At 40.4% G+C, this 25,490-nt stretch overlaps 1 protein-coding gene across 1 annotated transcript; it reads right to left on the bottom strand.

The window, feature by feature from the left end:
* Positions 1 to 267: 267 nt before the first annotated feature.
* LOC106587602 (uncharacterized) lies at positions 268 to 14,167 on the bottom strand. The gene is made up of 5 exons (XM_014176165.3): positions 13,764 to 14,167; positions 6,441 to 6,497; positions 6,024 to 6,144; positions 5,636 to 5,808; positions 268 to 5,221 (listed from the first exon to the last, which is right to left on the bottom strand). Exons 2-5 carry the CDS (start codon positions 6,441 to 6,443, stop codon positions 584 to 586), a joined length of 4,935 nt encoding a protein of 1,644 aa, XP_014031640.2. The 5' UTR covers positions 6,444 to 6,497; positions 13,764 to 14,167; the 3' UTR covers positions 268 to 583.
* Between the last annotated feature and the right edge of the window lie 11,323 nt (positions 14,168 to 25,490).

The raw sequence follows: 25,490 nt of genomic DNA, 5'->3' as shown, positions 1-25,490 counted from the left end.
ACTGCCACCTGGCGGTGCGGAGGTGAACATCTCTAATAGGTGAAGCGCTCTAATAGGTAAAGCCATTCTATAATTGTTTTTTCAAATATAAATATTTATACAAAAATAGCAGTTGACTTAAAAAATAAAATAATTCTCAGCTTGAAATATTGAATTTGCTAAACATTATTTCAATGTTAAAAATCAGGTCAGAATAATGAAGCCTAAGCTAAGTTGTTTTGAATGAATTATTTTGTTGAATTCATGTAAAGAAAGATAAAACAAAGATTTTATAAAAGTTACAAAATCCCATTTTATTTTATTACAATGTAGCAAGTGTAGAGTAAAAATACCATTCAAACAGCTTATCAGCAGAACATAAACCTTTCATACATTTTTTAAATCACTTGACAAAAGAAAGCTTTACACATTCGTTTTCAACATGTTCATAACAAATGCCAATCAATTTACATTAAAAAAGTAAAAATATGTGCAAACAATCTGATGCTTGTTTTATACGTAACAGACGTTTTCTGCATTATGTTTCAACAGAAGATTGTGATTCAAACAAGCCTAAAATTACATTTAGTCAGTTGTCTGAATGCTATATAAGCTTTGAAAGCCAGAATGTTGACCCTTTCAAGTTCTCATCTTCTGGAACTTCAAGGTCCACATTTGATGCACTGAAATTGAGACTTCTGAGTGTATGAGATCTACGGTTTGACTCTTCCTTGTGACGATTTTTCAGGCTCCCAGTTCCGTCTGGTACATCCCCTTTGAGATTTTGGGGAAATGCAGCGACAAAATATCCTTCTTGATCTTCAGACATTTTGTGGTTTGAACCATGAGTAAAATTTGGCATAGACATTCCAATTTCAGAGTGTTTTGGACTTCTCCTTTTTGTTCTGCCAGTTTCACCAGCTGGGGCTTTTCTATGATGTTTATTGCCCTTGAGGTCAGTTCTGCTCAAATTTAAATCTGGCTGTGAAACCTCTACTCCATACCTTGGGGGTGGGAGTTTAGGGACTGAGGCATTAATACTGGCAAGACTTGAGTCTATATCAAGATCTGGTATTCTTGTATGACTACCCAATTTAGTCTTGGATTTGGGAATTTTTAATTTTCCTGTGGGATCGTTAAGGTCTGAACCTCGCAGATCCAAAGCAGATGCTTCGTACTCAACTTTTGGTAAATCTATATCTGCAATGGGATAACTGGCCCTTCCTTTGACCTTCCTAGACTTCCTATCAGTGTGTGGCAGTGTCACTTTGGTATCTATGTCCATTGCTTGCAATTTTATATGCGCTCCACCTGGGATATCAGATCTGCGTTTACTATGAGATGACACTTTGTATTCTGGGCTTCTGATATCAGCTTTGGGTAGGCTCAGGCTGACATCTGGGTGACTAACTTTCAAATCTGGTGCTTTTAGATCCACTTTAGCCTTTGGAGGAGAAATGTCATGTGTTTTCATAAAGTCCATATCTGTATCTGCCCTTAGATTGGGACTTCCAAACTGAGGCAATTTAAAGGATTGCAGTTTGAATTTTCGAGATTGTATAGCAATGTCACTGTCTGGCAAATTGAAATCACATTGGGGGCCTTTGAGGTTACCAGAGGGAACATTTATGTCTAAATCTGGACTACCAATCCCTGTGTTTACTTTCGGGGCTGACAAGCTCAGGTCTGGTCCATCAATGTCTCCATCTATTCCAGCATCTTGCCCATTCAGACCAGAAAGGCCAAATTTAGGCATTTTGAAGTGGGGCATTTTGAAATTCCCAGAGGGTGAATCAATGTTCATATCTGGAGTGTCTACATCTATTTTAGGGGCTTCTAGGTCAACTGTAGGTAGGTCCAGATCTGGTGAACCAATCCCACCTTTCATCTTTGACAATTTCAAACCTATGTCAGCACTTATGTCTTGATCTGGTCTTTTTGGACTAGACAACATAAATTTAGGCATTTCAGGCATTTTGAATGTAGGAGTGCTGATGTCAAAATCAGGGGCTTTGATGCTACCATTTGGCCTCTCCATGGTAGGAACTCTGAATCTACCTGAGGGCATATCTGGAGCATTGAGGTCTAGTTTGGGCCCTCTGAGATGACCCTTAGGTAGTCTCAAATCTGGGGGACTGATTCCCCCTTTTAGCTTTGGGGCTGAGAGATCGGTATCAGTTAAGTCATAATCAGGTGCATCTACATTTGGCCCAGATAGCCCAAAATCAGGCATCTTCAAATCAGGCATTTTTAGACCTATTTTGGGACCTTTGAGGTTAGCTGTGGGGGCATTGATATCTATATCTGGGCCGTCTAAGTCTCCATCAATGTCAACATCTGGTCTCTTTTGGCCCCTGAATTTAAACATTTTAAATTTGGGCATTTTGAATTTCCCAGAAGGTGCATTGATGTAAAGATCTGGGGTATTCACATCTAGTTTAGGGGCTTTGAGGTCAGCATCTGGTAAATTCAAGTCTGGGGAATCAATTCCCCCCTTTATCTTTGGGGCTTTGAGATTCAGTTTTGTGGATTTTGGCATTTTACTAGACAGCCCAAACTTGGGCATTTTCAGTTTACCAGAGGGGCCGTTAATGTCCAGATCAGGAGCATTCAGATCAACCTTTGGTTTCTTCAATGTAGGTACTTTGACTTTAGCTGAGGGCATATCAAAGTTTACATCTGGTGCATTGAGGTCTAATTTGGAGCCTTTGAAGTCAACATCTGGCAGATCCAAATCTGGGTGACTAATTCCCCCTTTAAACTTGGGGGCTGAAAGATCCAAGTTAGGCCCCTTAACTTTTGGTCCAGATAAACCTAAATCTGGCATCTTGAAAGTTGGCATTTTGAATTTTCCTGATGGACTGCCAATATCAGCATCTGGAATGTTGAGGTCTGCTTTGGGACCCTTGAGGTTGGGAGATGACAAGTTCAGATCTGGTCCCTCTACAGCGCCATTAATGTCAACATCTGGTCCCTTCAGGCCTCTGAATTTAGGCATTTTGAATTTCCCTGAGGGTGCATTGATGTCTAGATCTGGAGCAATCACATCTAGTTCAGGGGCTTTGAGGTCAGCATCTGGTAAATTCAGGTCTGGAAAATCAATTCCCCCCTTCAACTTTGGAGTTTTGAGATTCAATTTGGGAGATTTTGGCATTTTACCAGACAGCCCAAATGTGGGCATTTTCAGTTCATCAGAGGGGCCATCAATGTCCAGATCAGGAGCATTCAGATCAACCTTTGGTTTCTTCAATGTAGGTACTTTGACTTTACCTGAGGGCATATTAAAGTTTACATCTGGTGCATTGAAGTCTATTTTGGGGCCTTTGAGGTCTATATCTGGCAGATCCAAATCTGGGTAACTAATTCCCCCTTTAAACTTGAGGGCTGAATGATCCAAGTCTGGATTCTTTACCTCAAAGTCAGGCCCTTGAATATCTGGGCCTGAGAGGCCAATGTCTGGCATTTTAAAATTTGGCATCTTGAATTTTCCAGATGGGCTACCAACATCCACATCTGGCTGTTTTAATTTGGAAGATGATAGGCTCAGGTCTGGTCCATCCAACTCTCCATCAATGCCAACCTCTGGCCTTTTAGGGGCAAATTTAGGAATTTTAAACTTTGGCATTTTGAATTTTCCTGAGGGTGCATCAATGTCAATATTTGGAGTGTTTACATCTAACTTAGGTGCTTTCAGGTCGACTTTGGGCAAATTCAAGTCAGGTGCATCAAGTCCACCTTTCATCTTTGGAGCTTTGAGACTTAGCTTTGGTGTTTTTACATCAGCATCAATGCCCAGATCTGGACTTTTTAGGCCAGAGAAGCCAAATTTGGGCATCTTCAGTTTACCAGAGTGGGCATCCACATTGAAATCAGGAGCTTTGAGTTCTGCATGTGGTTTCGTTAGTTTGAATTTACCTGAGGGTATGCCAATATCTGGAGTACTGAGGTCAGGCAAACAGACGTCTGATAGACACATCTCATCCACTGAGAGGTCCAGGTCTGGAGTCCTAATTCTTGGTCCAGATATATCAAAGTCAGGCATACCGAGACTTGGTGTTTTGATCTTCCCAGATGGGATACCAATGTTTGCATCTGGCAACTCTAGATCTATTTTGGAACCTTTAAGGTCTACTGAAGGTAAATCTACATCAGGGACATTCAGGTCAGGAGCACCAATCAAAAAGGTTTTAAGATGCATGTCTGGGGTCTTTAAAACTGCATCAATGTCTAAATCTGGTCCTTTTTGTACTCTGCGAGAGAGCCTAACCTTAGGCAATTCAAAATAACCAGAGGGATCATCCACATCAAGGTTTGGGTTTTTCAGTTCCTTGGAGGACCGGACTCTGATTTTACTTGAAGGCATATTCATCATGCTGACATCTGGGGCTTGCAGGTCTAGATTAGGACCTTTGAGATTAACATCTGGTGCTTGTAGGTCTAGTTGGGGACCTTTGAGATTAACTCCTGGCATATCTTTATCTGGGATCCTCATATTTGGTGCATCAACCTCAAGGCTGGGTACATTTATGCTGGGTCCAGAGAGACCCAAGTCAGGCATCTTAAATTTGGGCATTTTGAACATTTTGCCTGTTCTTTCAATATCAAGCTTTGGGGCATTGATATTTAAAGTAGGTCCAGTGACAACCCCCTCTGGTAGATTGAGCTCTGCTTCCGGGACATTGATATCTCCTCCAACCTTGGGAAGTGGATTTATAACTTTCAGGTCAAGATCAGGGCCTTTGAGGTCAACTTTGGACAAAGACATATCAAATTCTGGAGCATCGATAGCATCTATATCAGTTTCAAGATATGGCCTTTCCAGGTTAACTGATGGAGCATCAATGTTTAGTGACCCATTCAAATGAGGCAGGGAGAGATCTGATGTACTAATGTTGGCATTAGGCAATGAAAGTTCTCCACCATGAGCATCAGGTACCATGCCTTTGACATCAAGTTTAGGCACCTTTAACTTTGGAGCAGAGAATTTGAGGTCTGGAGACTCTAGGTAGGTAGGAGCATCTACTTTGGGTTTCTCCACAACTGGGTAATCCATGGTGAGGACAGGGGGTTTGAGGTCACCTTTCACTTTAGGTTTGTCCCAGAGAGGTCTCGGTCCCTTGCCCTTCACCTGTCCATTATGAGAGCCTCTTTCCCCAGCACCTGCAGGTTGTCCAGGGCTGTCATCCTTCATGAACCTATTTATTTTGGCATTGTAGAGTCTATTATATGAATCCTTCAGCATCTGTAAAGAGAAACCAATCCTTAATGGGATAGTTCGAGATGTTGGCAATAAAACCCTTTATTGACTTCGTCAGAGTCAGATGAACTCGTGGATACCATTTTTATGTCTTTGCGTCCAGTATGAAGGAATTTGGAGGTAGTTGGAGGTACAAGCCAATGCTAACTAGCGTCAGGAACAGCTAGCATGCTAGCTTTCAGTCATTGCGCTAATGCTAGTTAGCAACTTCCTTCAAACTGCACATAGAGACATAAAAATGGTATCCACAAGGTTATCTGACTCTGGGGAAGTAAATAAAGGGCTTCATTGCCAAAATCTCGATTTTGTCCCTTTAACAAACAACATATTTTATCCAGTAACCTTCCTGAAATAATTTCCCCCCCTGCATATTCTATTTACTAACTATATTCCACAAACCTCCTCTGGTGCTTTGATGCTGTCCAAGGTCCCCATACTCTTGCTCAAATTATTTTTAGTCAGAACTTGAACCTTATCATCAAATCCATTATCATCCATCAGCTTCAGTATTTTCAACACATCATCTTTTGAAAGTTGGTCAAAGTTGATTGTGGCACCCACAATTTCATCTCCTGAAAAAAAACACAGTTAAAGCATGGTGACTGAACATTTCAATGATTCTAAATGTGTCTATGGATTTTTTTATATATTTTTTTCTTCACTGTTACACTGTATTTTACTGTTCAACAAAATTCAGACAACAATCCAAAATGTGAAATCTTACATTTTCTCAAAGAAACATAAGTACCTCAACAAAAAGGGTATACATGAAATAAAAGACTCATACCTTCTTTGAGCCCCTGATTGCCAGAGGAGCCACCGAAAACGCTGGAGACGACCAATCCTCCCTTTTCTGATTCCTCCAGCATCAGCCCCTCAGAGAGGCTCCTTCCCCTACGGTGACCAGGCTAAAAGCAGATATAAAAAGGTAGTTACAAGAAATGTGCAAAGACGGGTGTGTGGCCTCAGTGTTGGTCATGTTTCAATAACCCAAACATCAAACAGAATATCCACAATGAACTTAAAAATACATGTTGTTTACAATCATTTTTAAATAGATTTTAAAAATTGAATCCACTTCTAGAAAGTAATGTTGGGGCATAGGTGTTTTTCAAAAAGTACATTTCCTTTTGCTTAGCTTATTGTGTTGGAATATGCTTGTTATTACTATCATCATGGCTGATGGATGAATGATCTCACATACCATGATCCTTCTGATGTTTTCACAGCAGCCTTTAATGAAAAGCTCTTCTGTTTAAACCTGTTGAAGAGGAAAGAATCAATTAAAAATAAATGCTCAGCTTGGTTTCATGCTATAATAATCAAATCATACAGGCCTAAATACTGCAGCATACTTTCATAGCCTTCAAGAGTATCAAATGCAAAATAAATATAATATTTACACTCCAGAATAAAAAATACAAACAAATACAATAATGGCACAGCTCATTTTACCATAAAGAACAAAATCATCTGAAATCACCACTAAAGAGGGGCTATGGAGGGGTAACCTGTTTACATAAGCAAATAGGCACATGGTTGACACCCAGGTAGCTGCACCTTTGAGGTATCCGAGGTGTGGCCTTGGGAGATGGAGGGAACAACAGGAACAAGTTTGTCCAGGGAAATGGAGACAAGTGCACTATAGTTGGGTGTACACTCAGAGGTGACCACACCCACCACTTTCTATTATGAAAAGCTTGCTGTGGCAGGTGCTCAAATAAAGTGATTTGTAAACAATCGTTAGAGCATAAGTCATGTAAGTGATTTGTGTCACATGCTTAGTGAGACTGCTGCTCTATGAGCAATAAAGTGTGTGCTCTGCTACCAATTCCACAATGATCATAATAATCATAATTTACTTCATCATCATCAAATACCTCCAAAAGATGAATATGTAAAAATATTCATCACTCAGACTAAACTACACTGAGTATACTAAACATTAGGAACACCTAATGCCCTCCCCCTTTTGCCCTCATACAGACTCAATTGGTCGGGGCATGGACTCTACAAGGTGTCGAAAGCATTCCACAGGAATGCTGGCCCATGTTGACTCCAATGCTTCCCACAGTTGTGTCAAGTTGGCTGGATGTCCTTTGGGTGGTGGACTATTCTTGATACACACTGGAAACTGTTGAGCGTGAAAAACCCAGCAGAGTTGCAGTTCTTGACACAACTGGTGCACCTGGCATCTACTACCATAGCCCATTCAATGGCACTTCAATATTTTGTCTTGCCCATTCACCCTCTGAATGGCACACACACACAATCCATGTCTCAATTGTCTCAAGGCTTAAAAATCCTTCTTTAGTCTGTCTCCTCCCCTTCATTTACACTGATTGAAGTGGATTTACCAAGTGACATCAATAAGAGATCATAGCTTTCACCTGGATTCACCTGGTCAGCAATGTTCCCTCTAGACTGCACGCTCGCGGCTCCCCCGGGATAAATATCAACCCATGGAGAGACATTCAAGAGCAGTGGTCACCAGCTGGTCAATCTATTTTTTTTATTTGTCTCGGGCTGTTGACGGTAGGTGCACCCAATTCAGCTGCCCTGCGCACCTGGTAGGAGAACTGTTGCGATTTTGAACCATTTCATGTGTCTGAAGGTACAACTCTGCCTTCCCGGCGGGCTCGGAGAGCAAATCAAGTGCACTATATACCTACTGCTGGTCAATCCGAGGGCTCAGATGACCGTGTCTGCAGTAACGTAGCAGGCATAAAAGAAAGCTACAGCAAAGTTGATACTGTGAGATTTCAAAACGTTTAAAACCATGACTAGAGAGATTGTCAAGGAATTTTTATGAGTGAGTTCATGTGTAAGTTCTTATTCGGCACTGTCAAGGCTTTGTATTCAACACTTTTATGAACCAGGAAATGTGCATTCTTCCTATTTCCAATCAGCATTACAACAAGCACTGCAGCAGTAATGAATGAGCACTGGTGTAAAGCAAAAATACCTGAAAGTACTACATAAGTCGTTTTTTGGGGTATCTGTACTTTACTATTTATATTTTTGACAACTTTTTCTTCTACTTAACTACATTCCTAAAGAAGATTATGTACTTTTTACTCCATACATTTTCCCTGACACTCAAAAGTACTCATTACATTTTGAATGCTTAGCAGGACAGGAAAATAGTCTAATTCACACACTTATCAAAAGAACATCCCTGTCATCCCTATTGCCTCTGATCTGACGGACTCATTAAACACATGCTTTGTTTGTAAATGATATCTGAGAGTTGGAGCGTGGCCCTAGCTATCCGTAACATAAGGAATTTGAAATTATTTATACTTTTACTTTTGATACTTAAGTATATTTTAGCAATTACATTTACTTTTGATACTTAAGTATATTTAAAACCAAATACTTTTAGACTTTTACTCAAGTAGTATTTTAGTGGGTGACTTTCACTTTTACTTGAGTCATTTTCTATTAAGGTATCTTTATTTTTACTCAAGTATAACATAGGAGTAACAGCATGAATTTGTGCATGAGGCAGAAATAATGCGGTGCGACTGGAGTTTTGCCATCAGCTGAAAGACGGTGACCCTTTTTGGTCAGTGTCAGTGGTGGAAAGGGAGAGAGGAGGGATGTAATCAGAGCTGTAGCAGGCCTATATGCAAATAGACCATTGCTGTATATGGATCTGTGCCATTTACTTTGAACTGGACTGTGTTTACAGCATGGGTGGTCTTGAGTAAATGTACTTGTTTTGAGATCAAAGTAAGAGCTGCATGTAGCTGTCATGCCCTGATCTGCTTCACCTGTTCCTGTGATTGTCTTCACCCCCTCCAGGTGTCGCTTATTTTCCCCAGTGTATTTATCCCTGTGTTTCCTGTCTCTCTGTGCCAGTTCGTCTTGTATGTTAGTCAAGTCAACCAGGGTGTTTTCCCGTACTCCTTTTGACTATTGATAGTCTTCCCTGTTCTGACCCCTGCCTGACTCTGGACTACTTTCCCGCCTGCCTGATCATCCTGCCTGCCCTGATCTTGATTCTGCCTGCCCTTCGGTACCTTTTGGACTCTGAACTGGTTTTGACCCTTTTGCCTGTCCACAACCATTCTCTTGCCTTACCCTATTGGATTAATAAATACTGTAAGACTCCAACCATCTGCCTCCCGTGTTTGCATCTGGGTCTCGCCTTGTGTCATGATAGTAGCCACATGTGCACATTTTGTTCATTTCCTTTGCTAGTTAGTGAGGTTTTAGCCCAGTTATAGATCATTTGAAGTCAACAATAAGGGAGTACATTTTTAGACATCTTTGAAAATCCAGTCAGGAAAATTGCTTTTTTTAGTCTTAAAGGGGAATGTTGTATTTTGTGACAGACAAGCTCAGTAGCAAATAGGCAGAGGGTAGCAATAATTTGCCTGGTATGAAAATAATAATCCATTTTATTTTGTAAAGTGGTTTCTTGCATCAAACAACACAACAACATTTTCAGTCACCTGAAAACATTTTTCAGTAATCCTCCCTTGTCTGAAGGACAAGTGGATAAACAGGTTAATGTCAAGCCCTGCATGTTTTTTTTTCAGAAGTTTCATGGAATGTTGGTAATCATTGAACAACACACATCGGCTGCTACTGTAGGCTGAATGATAGAACAGGTTTTTTCATGTTCAAATGTTATGGGATGCATTTTCTCCATTGTTTTTGATGGTAGGCCACTCTGGTAGAAGTGGAGGCTCGTCAGAGGAGGAAGGGGAGGACCAGTTTCATAAAATAAACATGAAAAAAGTTATGTTTTTTTTAATAAAACTATACTAAATATAAACACATCACCAAATAATTCATTAAAACATACTATTTGGAAATGAAGGTCTACAGTAGCCTCAACAGCACTCTGTAGGGTAGCACCATGGTGTAGCCGGAGGACAGTTAGTTTCCATCCTCTTCTGGCTACATTGACTTCAATACAAAACCTAGGAGGCTCATGGTTCCCACCCCATTCCATAGGCTTAAACAGTAATTATGACAACTTCCGGAGGATGTTGTCCAACCTATCAGAACTCTTGCAGACCGAACTGACATGTTGTCCACCCAATCAAAGTATCAGAGAATGAATCTAGTACTGAACGCATAAGCTACAGCTAACTAGCACTGCAGTGCATAAAATGTTGTGAGTAGTTTACTCTGAGAGAAAGAGAATATTTTAACAGTTTTGAACAAATTAATTTCGTCCAAAATGGAGAAGCAAGAGAGAGAGAGATCTTTCAGTTTCACTTACTTAGCTATCAAATGCAGCTAGCTAGTTCAGCCTACTCAAACACCCTGCTCAAACAGAGGGATGCTATGTTAGCTAGCTACTGTAGCTATGACTATCCAACACAACATTGGAACTCTTCTAGGTCAAGGTAAGCTTTTGGTTTTACAAATGTATTGCCACCGGGGACTGCCGGTGTAAGTGCTAAACTGCTTACTTACTGCACACTGTTACGTTACTACATGATTGTAGCGTGTTTACTAACACATTAGTTCTATTAGCTATGTTGACTATGACGTTGCTTTAGCTAATATGGTGACAATGATGTAGGCTGTGTGTTATGATATGGTTTGGCTTGGAAAGTTTTTTTCGCCTGGTCACATACAGCTGTGTTGTGCATTGAAGTCCACAAGCGAAGGGAAAAGGTGAGAGCCGGAGAGTGCATAGGTGCGAGAAGGAATACAACATGGCTGCTATGAAAGTGAACTGTGTTTAAGCGTGATCAGGGGTGTATTCATTCCGCAGATTCTGTTGAAAAAAGTTGATTAAACTGAAGAAAACGGATCAAACAGGGATAAACAGACCTGAATTTGTCCAATGGAAACTCTCGTTTGCAACTGTTGGACTAATAATTACACCCTATATCAGCTAGAAGCAGGCAAGAAGTGTGCAAGGCAGTATTGAATGTGTAACTGTCTGTCATCTCACATTTTTCTCTCGACCTGTGTGCACCTACGTTGTAAACTTTAATTCATAGGCTAGGTTGTAGCAACCTCATGATGGGTATAGGGAGTATCATGTAGTAGCCTAAACCTGTCGCAGTTACAACCAACTGAGTAAATAGAATATGATCGACAGTTATCAAATATGCTGTAATAGAAATAAGGCCTACTAATGAAAAAAATACTAATCATCCCCCCTCATCTTAAATGGCACTGACCGCCACTGTCTGGTAGGCCAGACTGTGGCCACTGTTGTCCACTGTTAAAACTGTAACTTAAAGCGGGAAAGCGTCAGTGTTCACAGTAAATGCGCACAGAACTTTCACAATGCTGAAATTTGCTCAGTGCTGCAAAAAAATGGAGGGAACATTGCTGGTCAGTCTATGTCATGGAAAGAGCAGGTGTCCTTAATGTTTTGCATTCTCATTGTATGTGTTGCTTGAAATATTCCCCTATTGCATTTACGTCAGCCAACTCATCAATCTGTTGCATTGTGAATTGTAAGGACAGACGCTGGGAGACGAGAAGCAAGTACAGGGAGTGAACATTTAATAAAACCAACAAGAAACAAACAAGGACAGCGTCTGGACAGGGAAAACATAATGACAATTATGCTGGCACAGGGAACAAACTGAGGAACAGACAGATATAGAGGGGGCAATCAACAAAGTGAAGGAGTACAGGTGAATCCAAAATTGCGCTGATGCGCGTAATGATGCTGACAGGTGTGCGTATTGATGGGCAGCCTGGCGCCCTCGAGCGCCAGGTTGGGGTGGTGGGAGTGTCCCACCTGGGCGAGCCTGATGGGCCGGCCAAGATATCGGAGTCAGACGAGCCGGCTGAGGCGTGCGAGCCCGACAAGCTTGTCTGAGGCGCGGGAGACCGACGAGCCGGCTGAGGCGCGGGAGACTGACGAGCCGGCTGAGGCGCGGGAGCCTGACGAGCCAGCTGAGGCATGGGAGCCTTACGAGCCGGCTGAGGCATGACGTGGGGTGGGAGCCTGCCGAGCCAACCGAGGCAAGGAAACCTCTCGAGCCAGCTAAGGCGTGGAAGCCCAACGAGCCAGCTGAGGCACTCCCGGTTCCTCCGGCAGCAGCACCCGGAACCGATGTCACCCCCCAAAACATTTTAAAATCCTGCTGCTTCAAATTGTGGTGTCAGCATTCTGTGAAGAGACACGTTTGGAGACGAGAAACAAGTACAGGGAGTGAACATTTAATAAAACCGATAATAATGCTGACACGGGGAACAAACTGAGGAACAGACAGATATAGAGGGGGAAATCAACAAAGTCCAGGTGAGTCCAATATTGCGCTGATGCACGTAATGATGGTGACAGGTGTGCGTAATGATGGGCAGCCTGGCGCCCTCAAGTGCCTGGGAGGGGGAGCAGGAGCAGGCGTGACAGTGAATGGAATAACTTTCATTCAGGAGCAGAGATTGAATGTAATTATCCCACACCCCCAACAACGCCTTATGAAAGATGCATTTAGGAATGGTAACTACAGGTAACAGCCAAAATAACGGAAAAGCTTGAGTAAATGAGTAATGCAAAGTATATTGAAAGCAGATGCTTCCACACAGGTGTGGTTCCTGAGTTAATTAAGCAATTAACATACCATCATGTATAAAAAATACTGGGCAGGCCATTATTTTGGCTACTATGGCTATGCCCCCATAGGATGACAGTGCCCTCATTCACAGGGCACGAGTGGTCACTGAATGGTTTGATGAGCATGAAAACGATGTAAACCAAATTCCATGGCAGTCTCAGTCACCAGATCTCAACCCAATTGAACACTTATGGGAGATTCTGGAGTGGCGCCTGAGACAGCGTTTTCCACCACTATCAACAAAACATCAAATGACAGAATTTCTTGAGGAAGAATGGTGTCGCATCCCTCCAATAGAGTTCCAGACACTTGTAGAATCTATGCCAAGGTGCATTGAAGCTGATGTGGCTCATGGTGGCACAACGCCCTATTAAGACACTTTATGTTGGTGTTTCCTTTATTTTGTTAGTTACCTGTATATGCACTCATAAAGACGAGTGCACTGACAGTAAGCTAAATGCTGCAATCATATTTCATGAAACATGGCACGTTTTGACAGTTACTCTGTTCAAATAATTCCTATTATTTGACATTCATTCACCTTGTACAGAGCTGTAAGAGATTAGGGGCTGACTGAGATTTTCTCCAAGTCTAAGGTTGTATTTTATGAGCTCTCTATTGACTCAAGACAAACTGTATACTTGTGAATATTTAACTTTTAATATGCACTGTACTCTACATATCACTGTACAAAAATATGCCAATTCAGAGTGTCTCTTCAAAATGTATGGTTTCACCTACTCTATATGCATCCTTGATATCTTTTTTTCAGGTATAAAATGTTTCACATCAGCATATTAAAACATCCTCCATGTCAGTAGTTACTGTATACATTTGCATTACAAACCTGCACACAGTTCCAAACTTGACATACTCATCTAGCTACTACAGCGATTACATCATTGTGGACTTCTTAAACAATAGAAATAGTACCTGGCACCATATAGTCTGGATGTTGAGTTGACAACAACTCTTACCTTAGGCTCCATTGGGCTATTTTGACTGTGTTTGTTCTTGTTATTCAGCCATTGAAGAGTTTAACCGCCAATGTGAGAAAGTTGCGACACAATGTTATCGGTCCCTGCCGTTTACTCCTGTAAGACTGCCTACACCGTGCCTCAGTCAGCGAAAGCATACTCTCCCCAAAGCAGATAAACTGGTTCCACATTCGGCATGTCTTCCCAGCAACACACCGTCACACACAACTTCCCCAGTCCAGGTAGGCAGGGTGATCACTGAAACCTAGCCTCTCAAGACTGGAACTGTGAGATAGAGGGGGAAAAACTAACAGAGCACTCTCCACGCCAAGACAGGAGGAAAACAAATGGTCTGGTAGTAGAAAATAAAATGCAGAGGTGTGCCAAAAAGTTGTCTTGTTTCAAGGGAGGGGCAGCTAGGCATTCATTCATGACTCATGGTCATTTTAAGGCACAATAATGAAGGTGTGGCCTGATCTAGGGATTAAGACTTGAAAATAACTGATTTATAAGACATAACATTCTTACTGTGTAACCATACCTTTAAGGTGGGGCTACTCCTTCCAATTACCATTACTGACAATGATGTAATCGTAATGACATTCTGATGGACCCAAACTCAACAAAACAATAACTTGGGATGTGTAAATCATAGAAATATAATGACTAATTATGACGATTGTCATAATGATGTTCAAGCAAACTCAATAAATCAAAAAACTGACCAGGCATGTGTAAAACCAGTGGAGCCATTTTATTTTGAATATGTTACACCTTCATATTACTGTACATGAGAGTACTGACCACAAATGAAAACACTGTATGTAAAGGCAATTCTCCCTGAGATGTTTTCTCTTACAGTATATTACAAAACAGAAACATTCTCAAATGACTGATATACAGTAGTTCTATTACAGAATGGCTTGAAATCCTCAGACTTAACAATATTGTGAGGAGCTTCCAAACAAATTTGCTCTGTATGAATGGTAAACAAAGAGAAATAGCAACTTTAAATTGTCTTTATTTATCTAAGTCTATTTGTCTGCAACAAGTCCATACAGCAAACAGTGTGTAAACATGCATTTTATCTATGTGAAGTATGTCCAATAATGTGTGCTCTTTCTAGCTATAACTAACGCTGCCAACAAACCAGGTGAAAAAGGAATCTCAGACATTCATAAATGATTGACGATGCTGCAAAGTGAATGACTGACTTGCTCTAAGAAGACAACTTTTCAGTCAAAATCCATTATAGCATTATAAAATACTCCCTTCATACAAAAGCAATTAAAGTACTTATTCCATGTTTCTTCATTACCTCTGTGCTATTGACACATCATCAGTTCTTTCGTAACCCATTAACGTGTTTCCGAATAAAAAGCTAGAAAATTAACCCGACTTCCTAAAATATAGTAAAATAATAATTTGGCTCGGGTTGGACTATTCAGACCTTACTCTCTGAGGTCAAAGGTCAAATGTCAGTCGGTGGTCCTCGGGGAAGAAGTCTCCGCTCTTAACCACAGATCTAGGATCAGATTTCCCTACCCCCAATCATAACCTTAACGATCATGGGGATTAAAAAAATCTAACCCTGGACCAATAATTATTATAGGGCTGACTTCTACCACCTCCATAGGACGGGTGGTTGGTTGGTCCACAGAGTCTGACCACCACTGGCCTCCTGTGGGGAAACGGAGAGAGAGATCACCATTGACATTACCCATTGTCATTAGTCCTCTGATAGCTTCTACTCTCTCTCCCCCCTCGCACCAACCAGCTTGCAGAAAATGGAGTCGTCTCTTTGACACAGATCAGCAGGGCTGTCAAACTCCACCACCTTCCCAGAATGCATCACCAGCACTCTGTCTGAATACATGATGGTGTTGATCTTGTTGACAGAGAGAGAGAATCAAGGTCTTTATGAGTCACTATTCCCACCAAACCATAAAGCACTGAATATGTACGTCGCTATGGATAACAGCCTCTGCTAAATTACTTAAAGGAGTAGCTTACTGTTTTACAGTTATGTTAGATGGTTCCTCACCCTGAAAGTAGTCTATGGGCCAAGATAAACTGTAATCCATGGTTCAGTTTAGTTTAAACATCCACTACAACCTTCAGCTAACTTTAGCCACCACAACCTAACATTTAATAAAACACCTTTAAAAAAAGTTACATCAAACCAAATATGGAATTGATATGAACTGATTTCAGGTAATAATTCCTATTATTTGACATTCATTCACATTGTGCAGAGCTGTAAGAGATTAGGGGCTGACTGAGATCTTCTCCAAGTCTAAGGTTGTATTTTATGAGCTCTCTATTGACTCAAGACAAACTGTATGCTTGTGAATATTTAACTTTTAATATGTACTGTACTGTACTGTACATACCATTGTACAAAAATATGCCAATTCAGAGTGTCTCTTCAAAATGTATGGTTTCACCTACTCTATATGCATCCTTAATATCTTTTTTCAGGTATAAAATGTTTCACATCAGCATATTAAAACATCCTCCATGCCAGTAGTTAGTGTAGACATTTGCATTACAAACCTGCACACAGTTCCAAACTTGACATACTCATCTAGCTCCAACAACAATGACATCATTGATTTGGAATATGGAATTGTTTTAAGAGGGTCATACCAAGAATAATTTAACTATTTGATTTGGAATTTTAAAACCCTTGAAGTAGCAAAACAATATATTGTGAAAGAAAAACTACAAGATGATGTTAAATCTGTTTATGCATCGAATAGCTATGATGAGTATTCTCTCATCTGTGTCTATGGGACTGAGTTGGACCTCTAGGGCTTGAGCTGACAATTGACCTACAGCTGGCATTCCATAGATACGATGTGGTGTGTGTGACCTGAGATAGAGATAGCCTGGAGGAGTAGAGCAATTCAATTCAAAGGGCTTTATTGGCATGGGAAACATATGTTAACATTGCCAAAGCAAGTGGAGTAGATAATATACAAAAGTGGAATTAACAATAAAAAATGAACAGTTAACATTACACTCACAGAAGTTCCAAAAGAATAAAGTCATTACAAATGTCATATTATGTATATATACAGTGTTGTAACGATGTACAAATGGTTAAAGTACAAAAGGGAAAATAAATAAGCATAAATATGGGTTGTATTTACAATGGTGTTTGTTCTTCACTGGTTGACCTTTTCTTGTGGCAACAGGTCACAAATCTTGCTGCTGTGATGGCACACTGTGGTATTTCACCCAGTAGATAGGGGAGTTTATCAAAATCGAGTTTGTTTTCTAATTCTTTGTGGATCTGTGTAATCTGAGGGATATATGTGTCTCTAATGTGGTCCTACATTGGGCAGGAGGTTAGGAAGTGCAGCTCAGTTTTCACCTCATTGTGTGGGCAGTGTGCACATAGCCTGTCTTCTCTTGAGAGCCAGGTCTGCCTACGGCGGCCTTTCTCAATTATTGATGGGCATTTCGGCTCTTTTCAGTGAGCCGGCTCGTTCGGCTCAGCTCACTTAAAAGCCTGCTCTTTTGGCTCCCAAACGGCTCTTTAAAAAATATATGTTTTGTATTTTTTCAAGTCAAACAGTTTGCGATAGTTTGACGATGATTGGTGTTAAAACAATTCTAATTAAATTATTAAATGAAATCATACTCTACCTTAATCACAATGTATTTAAAAATGCATTGGTTTGTTATGAAAAAGAATGCTATTAAACATTTGCATTTAAAGTATAACTTTTTTAATGTATATTAACAAAGTGCATATAAATGTAACAATTCAAAACGAATACAATCTGAACAACATAATAATAGAATATTGTACCATATCAAAGAAAAATAAATAACAATGTGTAAAACTGCAGCATCCCACTTAAAACATTAAACTGGTCCCTCTTTTCTCTCTCTTCTTTATTGCCATGTTATAACCAGCAGCACACAGCAATGCTGACCATATTTTGCTTTTATGAGAGATTTGCATTCAGAAATGCAAGCTGCCTCACTTTCGAGGGGCTGATGCGGTTTCCTCTCTCAGTAATTATTGTCCCATTTTCGAGAAGACCCTCTCAGAGGGAACGGATGTGGCCGCTATGCAGAGTCTCCCTGTCATGACTTTAGTAAGCCGTGGATAGACAACGGCCGTGGGTAGACAGAGGCCTTGTTCTTCCACCAGCTCAGAAGATCTGCAGATCTTTCAGAACGAATGTGTGCGCTTGAGGATGTAGGTCTATATTATTTTATTTATTTTTTCGTTCTTTGAATTAGTTAATTTTATTCATTTAAATCTTTTAATTATTCATATCTAAAAAATATATATATATTTTTATAAATAGATTCGGCTCTTCTGATATGCGAGCCGGCTCCCAACGCTCACCTACAAGAGCCGGCTCTTAGAGCCGGATCATTCGCAAACAACCCATCACTCTTCTCAATAGCAGGGCTATGCTCACTGAGTCTGTACATAGTCAAAGCTTTCCTTAAGTTTGGGTCAGTCACAGTGGTCAGGTATTCTGCCACTGTGCACTCTCTGTTTCGGGCCAAATAGCAGAGCCCTATTTAATCCTCAGGTACTCTAAAATGTAAATAAACTATTATATTTCATACGGAAAGTAGTATGTTCAATAGGAAAGGAAAATTAGTAAGCGTGCGCCCTCTCCCTTGCGTGCCGAAAGACTGATATTGTTCCGGTGCTCTCTTCGCCAAAACTCAAAATTCTTGCTTGTTTTTCAAAAAACAAGCCTGAAACCTTGAATACAGACTGTTGACATCTAGTGGAGCCATAGGAATTGCAATCTGGGAGACGGATTTACATAGTAACAATAGGTTTCCATTATAAGAGCCTGGGACCTAAAAAACAAATATTCTGGTTGGTTTTTCTTCGGATTTTCACCTGCCATATAAATTCTGTTATAGTCTCAGACATTATTTTAACAGTTTTAGAAACGTCAAAGTGTTTTCTATCCAATTCTAACAATTATATGCATATCCTGGCTTCTGGGCCTGAGTAACAGGGAGTTTACTTTGGGCACGTCAGTCAGGCGGAAATTCAGGAATCTAGGCCCTATCCCTAAGAAGTTAATTCTTTCCAATGTGGCAAGTAATTATCTTTTTGTTTTCTCATGATTTGGTTTGGTCTAATTGTGTTGCTGTCCTGGGGCTCTGTGAGGTGTGTTTGTGTTTGTGAACAGAGCCCCAGGACCAGCATGCTTAGGGGACTCTTCTCTAGGTTCATCTCTCTGTAGGTGATGGCTTTGTTATGGAAGGTTTGGGAATCGCTTCCTTTTAGGTGGTTGTAGAATTTAACGGCTCTTTCCTGGATTTTAATAATTAGCGGGTATCGGCCTAGTTCTGCTCTGCATGCATTATTCGGTGTTCTACTTTGTACACGGAGGATATTTTTGCAGAATTCTGCATGCAGAGTCTCAATTTGGTATTTGTCCCATTTTGTGAGTTCTTGGTTGGTGATCGGACGCCAGACCTCACAACCATAAAGGGCAATGGGTTCTATAACTGTTTCAAGTATTTTTAGCCAGATCCTAATAGGTATGTCGAATTTATGTTGCTTTTGATGGCATAGAATGCCCTTCATGCACCTCCATTTGACATTGAGGGTTATGGTGTAGGGGTTACCGACCGACCATCATCAACGTCGCTCTCCGTGTACCCCTGTTATTAGATAGTTACTGTAGCTAGCTTCCACCTCAGTTAGTCAAGTACTGTAATACATTTTGTTGGCAGATTTGTTTTTGTAATGTTTTGTTAACTCCACCTCATTTAGCTAGACTGAAGTTGACATAGCTAATGTTTGCTGAAAAATAAATGTCCCTGTATTTGCTGTGTTGACAAAGCATACAAGACAGGTAGCTTGTTAATGCCTACTGATATATTTGGGATCAGTTGTCTTAACAAAAATGTTGTTTGTTTCAGGATGACATCTTCATCCCTGAAAATGTTTTCATCCTGGAGGAGACTGTGCAGGAGGCAGAGGAAGTACATGCAAATGTTATTTCTAAGGCTATTGTTTATTTCAAGTATATGCAGTGTTTCTTGAATATAACTATAGCCTAATAGATACCTTCATTGTTTTCTACCAATAGGAAAGAACGGTTAGTACAGCATGCCACACTGACCCCTGGGTGCCAGAGTGTTCCTGTGCTGCGGTGAAGAGGTCATAGTCCTGTCCCTATACGCCACAGATGGAGCTGATGGAGAGTGAGATCAGTGAAGACCAGAACTCGCTGTATGAACCTGAGAGCTCAGAATCACAATCATCACAGTGCAAGCCAAGATATACTATCGATCACCTTGGGGGAGCGGGCTGGTGTTCCCAAAATGGAGAAGGACATTCAACAACAAATGTAAAGATACATCCATCCATGAAGGGAATTGGAGTGGAATTGTTTTCCCACTTGTTTTTTTTACCCGTTTCAACGGATGTGCTACCTTGTTCCGGTCCTGCTGTTTCGACTCTCTTTCTCAACCTATGAATGCTCAGCTATGAAAAGCCAATTGACATTTGCTCCTGAGGTGTTGAACTGTTGCACCCTCTACAACCACTGTGGTTATTCTCTTGATGTAAAAAAGGCTTTTGTAAAATACATTTGATTGATTGATTTTTTGCTGTGCTGGATGCTGTGTATTCACTAACTGTCTGAGTAATGGGACATTTGTATATTATCTGTAACATATTCTGGTGTGTATTTCATCTGCATCTTAACTTCTTAAAGTGGCAATCAGCAGTAGAAACAATAACAAAGTGACTCCCTGCTCCTCTTTTGGTAAAAAGCTGAGGGATGGGGCTGGTGAAATGTATCCACTCTCAAATTCATAGACAGAGCAATAGATGCAAGGACTGACCATCCATGATATCAACATTGTAATCCTGTTTCTATGATCTGTTTAGACTACCATGTACCCAGATAAAGGCGTCTGCTAAATAGCATATATTATTTAAACCTACTTTGACTCAGTGTAGTTACCATTCCTTTCCAATAGATGGCAGCCAAAGCTATTTGAATTCACTACTCTAGCGATAGGGACATGGGATGTGGATATATTGAAGTAACATCTCAAGACATCAGTCAGGAAGTTAAAGTTTTGTCGCAAATGGGTCTTCCAAATGGACAATGTCCCCAAGCATACTTCCAAAGTTGTGGCAAAATGGCTTAAGGACAACAAAGTCACGGTATTGGAGTGGCCATCACAAAGCCCTGACCTCAATCCCATAGAAAATTTGTGGGCAGAACTGAAAAAGCGTGTAAGAGCAAGGAGGCCTACAAACCTGACTCAGTTACACCAGCTCTGTCAGGAGGAATGGGCCAAAATGCATCCAATTTATTGTGGGAAGCTTGAGGAAGGCTACCTGAAACGTTTGACCCAAGTTAAACAATTTAAAGGCAACGCTAACAAATACCAATTGAGTGTATGTAAACTTCTGACCCACTGGGAATGTGATGAAAGAAATAAAAGCTGAAAGAAATAATTCTCTCTACTATTATTCTGACATTTCACATTCTTAAAATAAAGTGGTGATCCTAACTGACCTCATTTTTACTATAATTAAATGTCAGGAATTGTGAAAAACTGAGTTTAAATGTATTTGGCTAAGGTGTATGTAAACTTCCAACTTCAACTGTATATATTGAGCACCCACCTACTGATATTAACCTAAATAATTTATAATCAAGCTAAATTTCACCAATTATTTAACTGGCATATTGGCTGCTGACTGGTCGAGTAACCTCTTCTGCCAGGAAGTCCTTCATAAGGATTAGTGGCCCGTCCAATAAATACATCGCCATCCAGACAGACTGACAGGAACCTCTGACTGGATGAAATACAGCCACAATCCACTGGGATTTTGTGCTCTATCGCCACCATCTCTCTACAGACACATACTCATACTCTAGCCATTATCTGGCAGCTTCCCCACTCACACCAGTTTGTGTTTGGCTACGCCGACCCTCTAGCTGAGGTGTTTTAGGCAGCATGTCTGTGTTGTCACTGCTACGAGAATGAACTCTTTGATCTGGGGCAACGATCGGCTCAAACAGGAACGGCTTCAGTAGGTTTATTGGCTCCCTAATTAACATCTATTTCATTCTGTGTAATAAAGTTATTCTCAGACTCGGAGCTACTCTGTAAATTCAGCCATTTTTGGGAGTTCCAACATTTTCTCTCCTGCCAGTGACGCAACAATGCCAATACGGCGATTTACAGTTACAGTTAGCTAGCGTTCTAAATCCTAGTGTTTCCATTCCCCTTTAACCCCTTCTTTTTGGCACCAAACTATCTCCATATACAGTACCAGTCAAAAGTTTGGACACACCTATTCATCGCAGGGTTTTTCTTTATTTTTTATTATTTTCTACATTGTAGAATAATAGTGAAGACATCAAAACTATGAAATAACACATATGGAATCAGGTAGTAACCAAAAAAGTGTTCAACAAATCAAAATATATTTTATATTTGAGATTCTTCAAAGTAGCCACCCTTTGCCTTGATGGCAGCTTTGCACACTGGTACCGGGGACCTTCAGACGAGTCTTGTGAGATTTGTGGGCATCCTAGAGCAAAACACCATCGTGTTCACGAGAGTCTCATCTTTCCATAGAGGGGTCATAATAGTTTTAGGCCAAATGATTCGGACACTACAGATGATTTTGTGAGAAGAATGATTTTCGGGATGTCTCATGGTCTGACAAACACTGCTCTAGCTCGGTCACCTTTCACCTCAGATCTCTAGCTTAAACAAAGATTTTGATGGGGATTGTATGATGCTAATTAGATTTTATTGGAGGCGCCGACATCGACCTTAGGGGGTTATTGAAAACTGAACCATAGATTACATAGACTAATTTCAGGGTGAGGAACCATTAACATACATTTGTAAAACAGTGAACTTGTCCTTTAAATGTAAATAGAATGGCTACACATTGACAGTTTACCTTGTAGGGACTGCAAAGATATCAGGTTGGCTATCAACCAAACCCAAGGGTTCACTGTCCCGCCTCTCCAATGTCTCCACCCATGTCTGTACTGGGCTCAGGTGTACAGGGACGGCAGCATCACACCTCCTCAACACAGGAAGACTGGAGTCTGATGGAGGAGGGGACCTCTCTGGAAAGAGATCATAAAACATCAAATTGCTTCGTTACATCTGACCTAGTTGGAAATGAATGCTCTGAAAATGACAGACCAACAATGTATTCAAGAATAAGGGAATAATCTGTTTGTGTCTGGAGTCTGGACAGGGTTCTACAATCTACATACATCTATATAGAACTTGCAAACCTGCCCCATTAAATTCGCACCATCAGTTCAATGATACATTATAAATAGTGCATGATAGCCTTAATAGATTCTGACCCTTAATACTGTAGACTCCAGAATCTATTCTGGCTAAGTGCATGATAAGAAGGCAATGAATGAAAAGCAGAAGACCTACTTGACCTTGCGGGGTCCACAAATGTGTATGGAATGCATACATTTACATTTACATTTTAGTCATTTAGCAGACGCTCTTATCCAGAGCGACTTACAGTAGTGAATGCATACATTTCATTTCATACATTTTTTTTCTTCTGTGCTGGCCCCCTGTGGGAATCAAACCCACAACCCTGGCGTTGCAAACACCATGCTCTACCAACTGAGCTACAGAGAAGGCCTAGGCCAAGGGTAGAGCGTTCACTCCAAAGAAAGATAAAGGCAACTTTAAAAAGGACATTTGATGATTAGCATTTGTATGTACTATTGGTCATACCAGCCACTACATAGCTACAATAAAGTGACAGCTAGCCTGTTTTAATACTCAACCTTTTAGTAATGCCTCTACCTCACACTGTAACGTTAACTGATATAGCAACAACACATTTCTGTAAACCCAATTAAGACAATCAAATATGTGTAATTTCTTTAAAACAGCATTTTAGAGATCATATTTCTAAACAAACATGTATTTTCCAGTTTCAAAATCAGAAAAGTCCTTTGTCTTTTAAAAAAAATATGTATTTTTTAAATATTTTTTATTTTTGTTTGTTTATTCATAATAAAAAATGACCAACAACTTACATCCCTACATCAAACATGTCTAAGAAAAAAAACAGATATAAACAAGAAATTACTAAATACATACAAAAAATGTAATATATATACAAAATTATTTTAAAGAAGAATAACAATTCTAGTGCAATTGTATTCACTCTGAAAAAATCTCATTATAATGATTCAGGAAGATATTATTTTTGTTATTCACTAGGATTAATGTCTTAACAAGATTATTTAATTAAATCAAAAATATTTTGGTATAGAATTCTGGAATTGTTGTTTATGTATAAAGTATTTGGCAACAAGAATAAAAAAATTCACAATCATTTCATGGTCTTGTTATCACTGCAATAGTAACATTTTATATCCTTCATGTCAAAAAACATGGGTAGTGTTCAAAAAGGTAAATAAGTGTTCTGCAAGGTTTTCCCCAAAATCTATCACAGATATACATTCATAGAACAAGTGAGTCAGATTTCCACCTTTTTCACAGAAAACTCAGATATCATCAACAGCCACACATTTGGACAAAATAGAATTACATGGATATACAGTGGGGGAAAAAAGTATTTGATCCCCTGCTGATTTTGTATGTTTGCCCACTGACAAAGAAATTATTAGTCTATAATTTTAATGTTAGGTTTATTTGAACAGTGAGAGACAGAATAACAACAAAAATATGCAGAAAAACCCATGTCAAAAATGTTATAAATTGATTTGCATTTTAATGAGGGAAATAAGTATTTGACCCCCTCTCAATCAGAAATAATTCTGGCTCCCAGGTGTCTTTTATACAGGTAACAAACTGAGATTAGGAGCACACTCTTAAAGGGAGTGCTCCTAACCGCAGCTTGTTACCTGTATAAAAGACACCTGTCCACAGAAGCAATCAATCAATCAGATTCCAAACTCTCCACCATGGCCAAGACCAAAGAGCTCTCCAAGGATGTCAGGGACAAGATTGTAGACCTACACAAGGCTGGAATGGGCTACAAGACCATCGCCAAGCAGCTTGGGGAGAAGGTGACAACATTTGGTGCGATTATTTGCAAACGGAAGAAACACAAAAGAACTGTCAATATCTGTCGGCCTGGGGCTCCATGCAAGATCTCACCTCGTGAAGTTGCAATGATCATGAGAGCGGTGAGGAATCAGCCCAGAACTACACGGGAGGATCTTGTCAATGATCTCAAGGCAGCTGGGACCATAGTCACCAAGAAAACAATTGGTAACACACTACGCCGTGAAGGACTGAAATTCTGCAGCGCCCGCAAGGTCCCCCGCTCAAGAATACATATACATGCCCGTCTGAAGTTTGCCAATGAACATCTGAATGATTCAGAGGACAACTGGTGAAAGTGTTGTGGTCAGATGAGACCAAAATGGAGCTCTTTGGCATCAACTCAACTCACCGTGTTTGGAGAAGGAGGAATGCTGCCTATGACCCCAAGAACACCATCTCAACGGTCAAACATGGAGGTGGAAACATTATGCTTTGGGGGTGTTTTTCTGCTAAGGGGACAGGACAACTTCACCGCATCATTTGACGGGGCCATGTCCCGTCAAATCTTGGGTGAGAACCTCCTTCCCTCAGCCAGGGCATTGAAAATGGGTCGTGGATGGGTATTCCAGCATGACAATGACCCAAAACACACGGCCAAGGCAACAAAGGAGTGGTTCAAGA

This window comes from Salmo salar, chromosome 02 (assembly GCF_965601325.2).
Source record: "Salmo salar chromosome 02, fSalSal1, whole genome shotgun sequence".
In the NCBI taxonomy this organism is placed as follows: domain Eukaryota; kingdom Metazoa; phylum Chordata; class Actinopteri; order Salmoniformes; family Salmonidae; genus Salmo; species Salmo salar.
This window is presented reverse-complemented; position numbering and strand designations above follow the sequence as displayed.

Coding starts and splice junctions, on each gene's coding strand:
- LOC106587602 (XM_014176165.3), bottom strand. Junction 5,809..6,023: donor CAATCAGGGGCTCAAAGAAG/GTATGAGTCTTT, acceptor GTTTTTTTTCAG/GAGATGAAATTGTGGGTGCC. Junction 5,222..5,635: donor GCATCAAAGCACCAGAGGAG/GTTTGTGGAATA, acceptor TTCTCTTTACAG/ATGCTGAAGGATTCATATAA.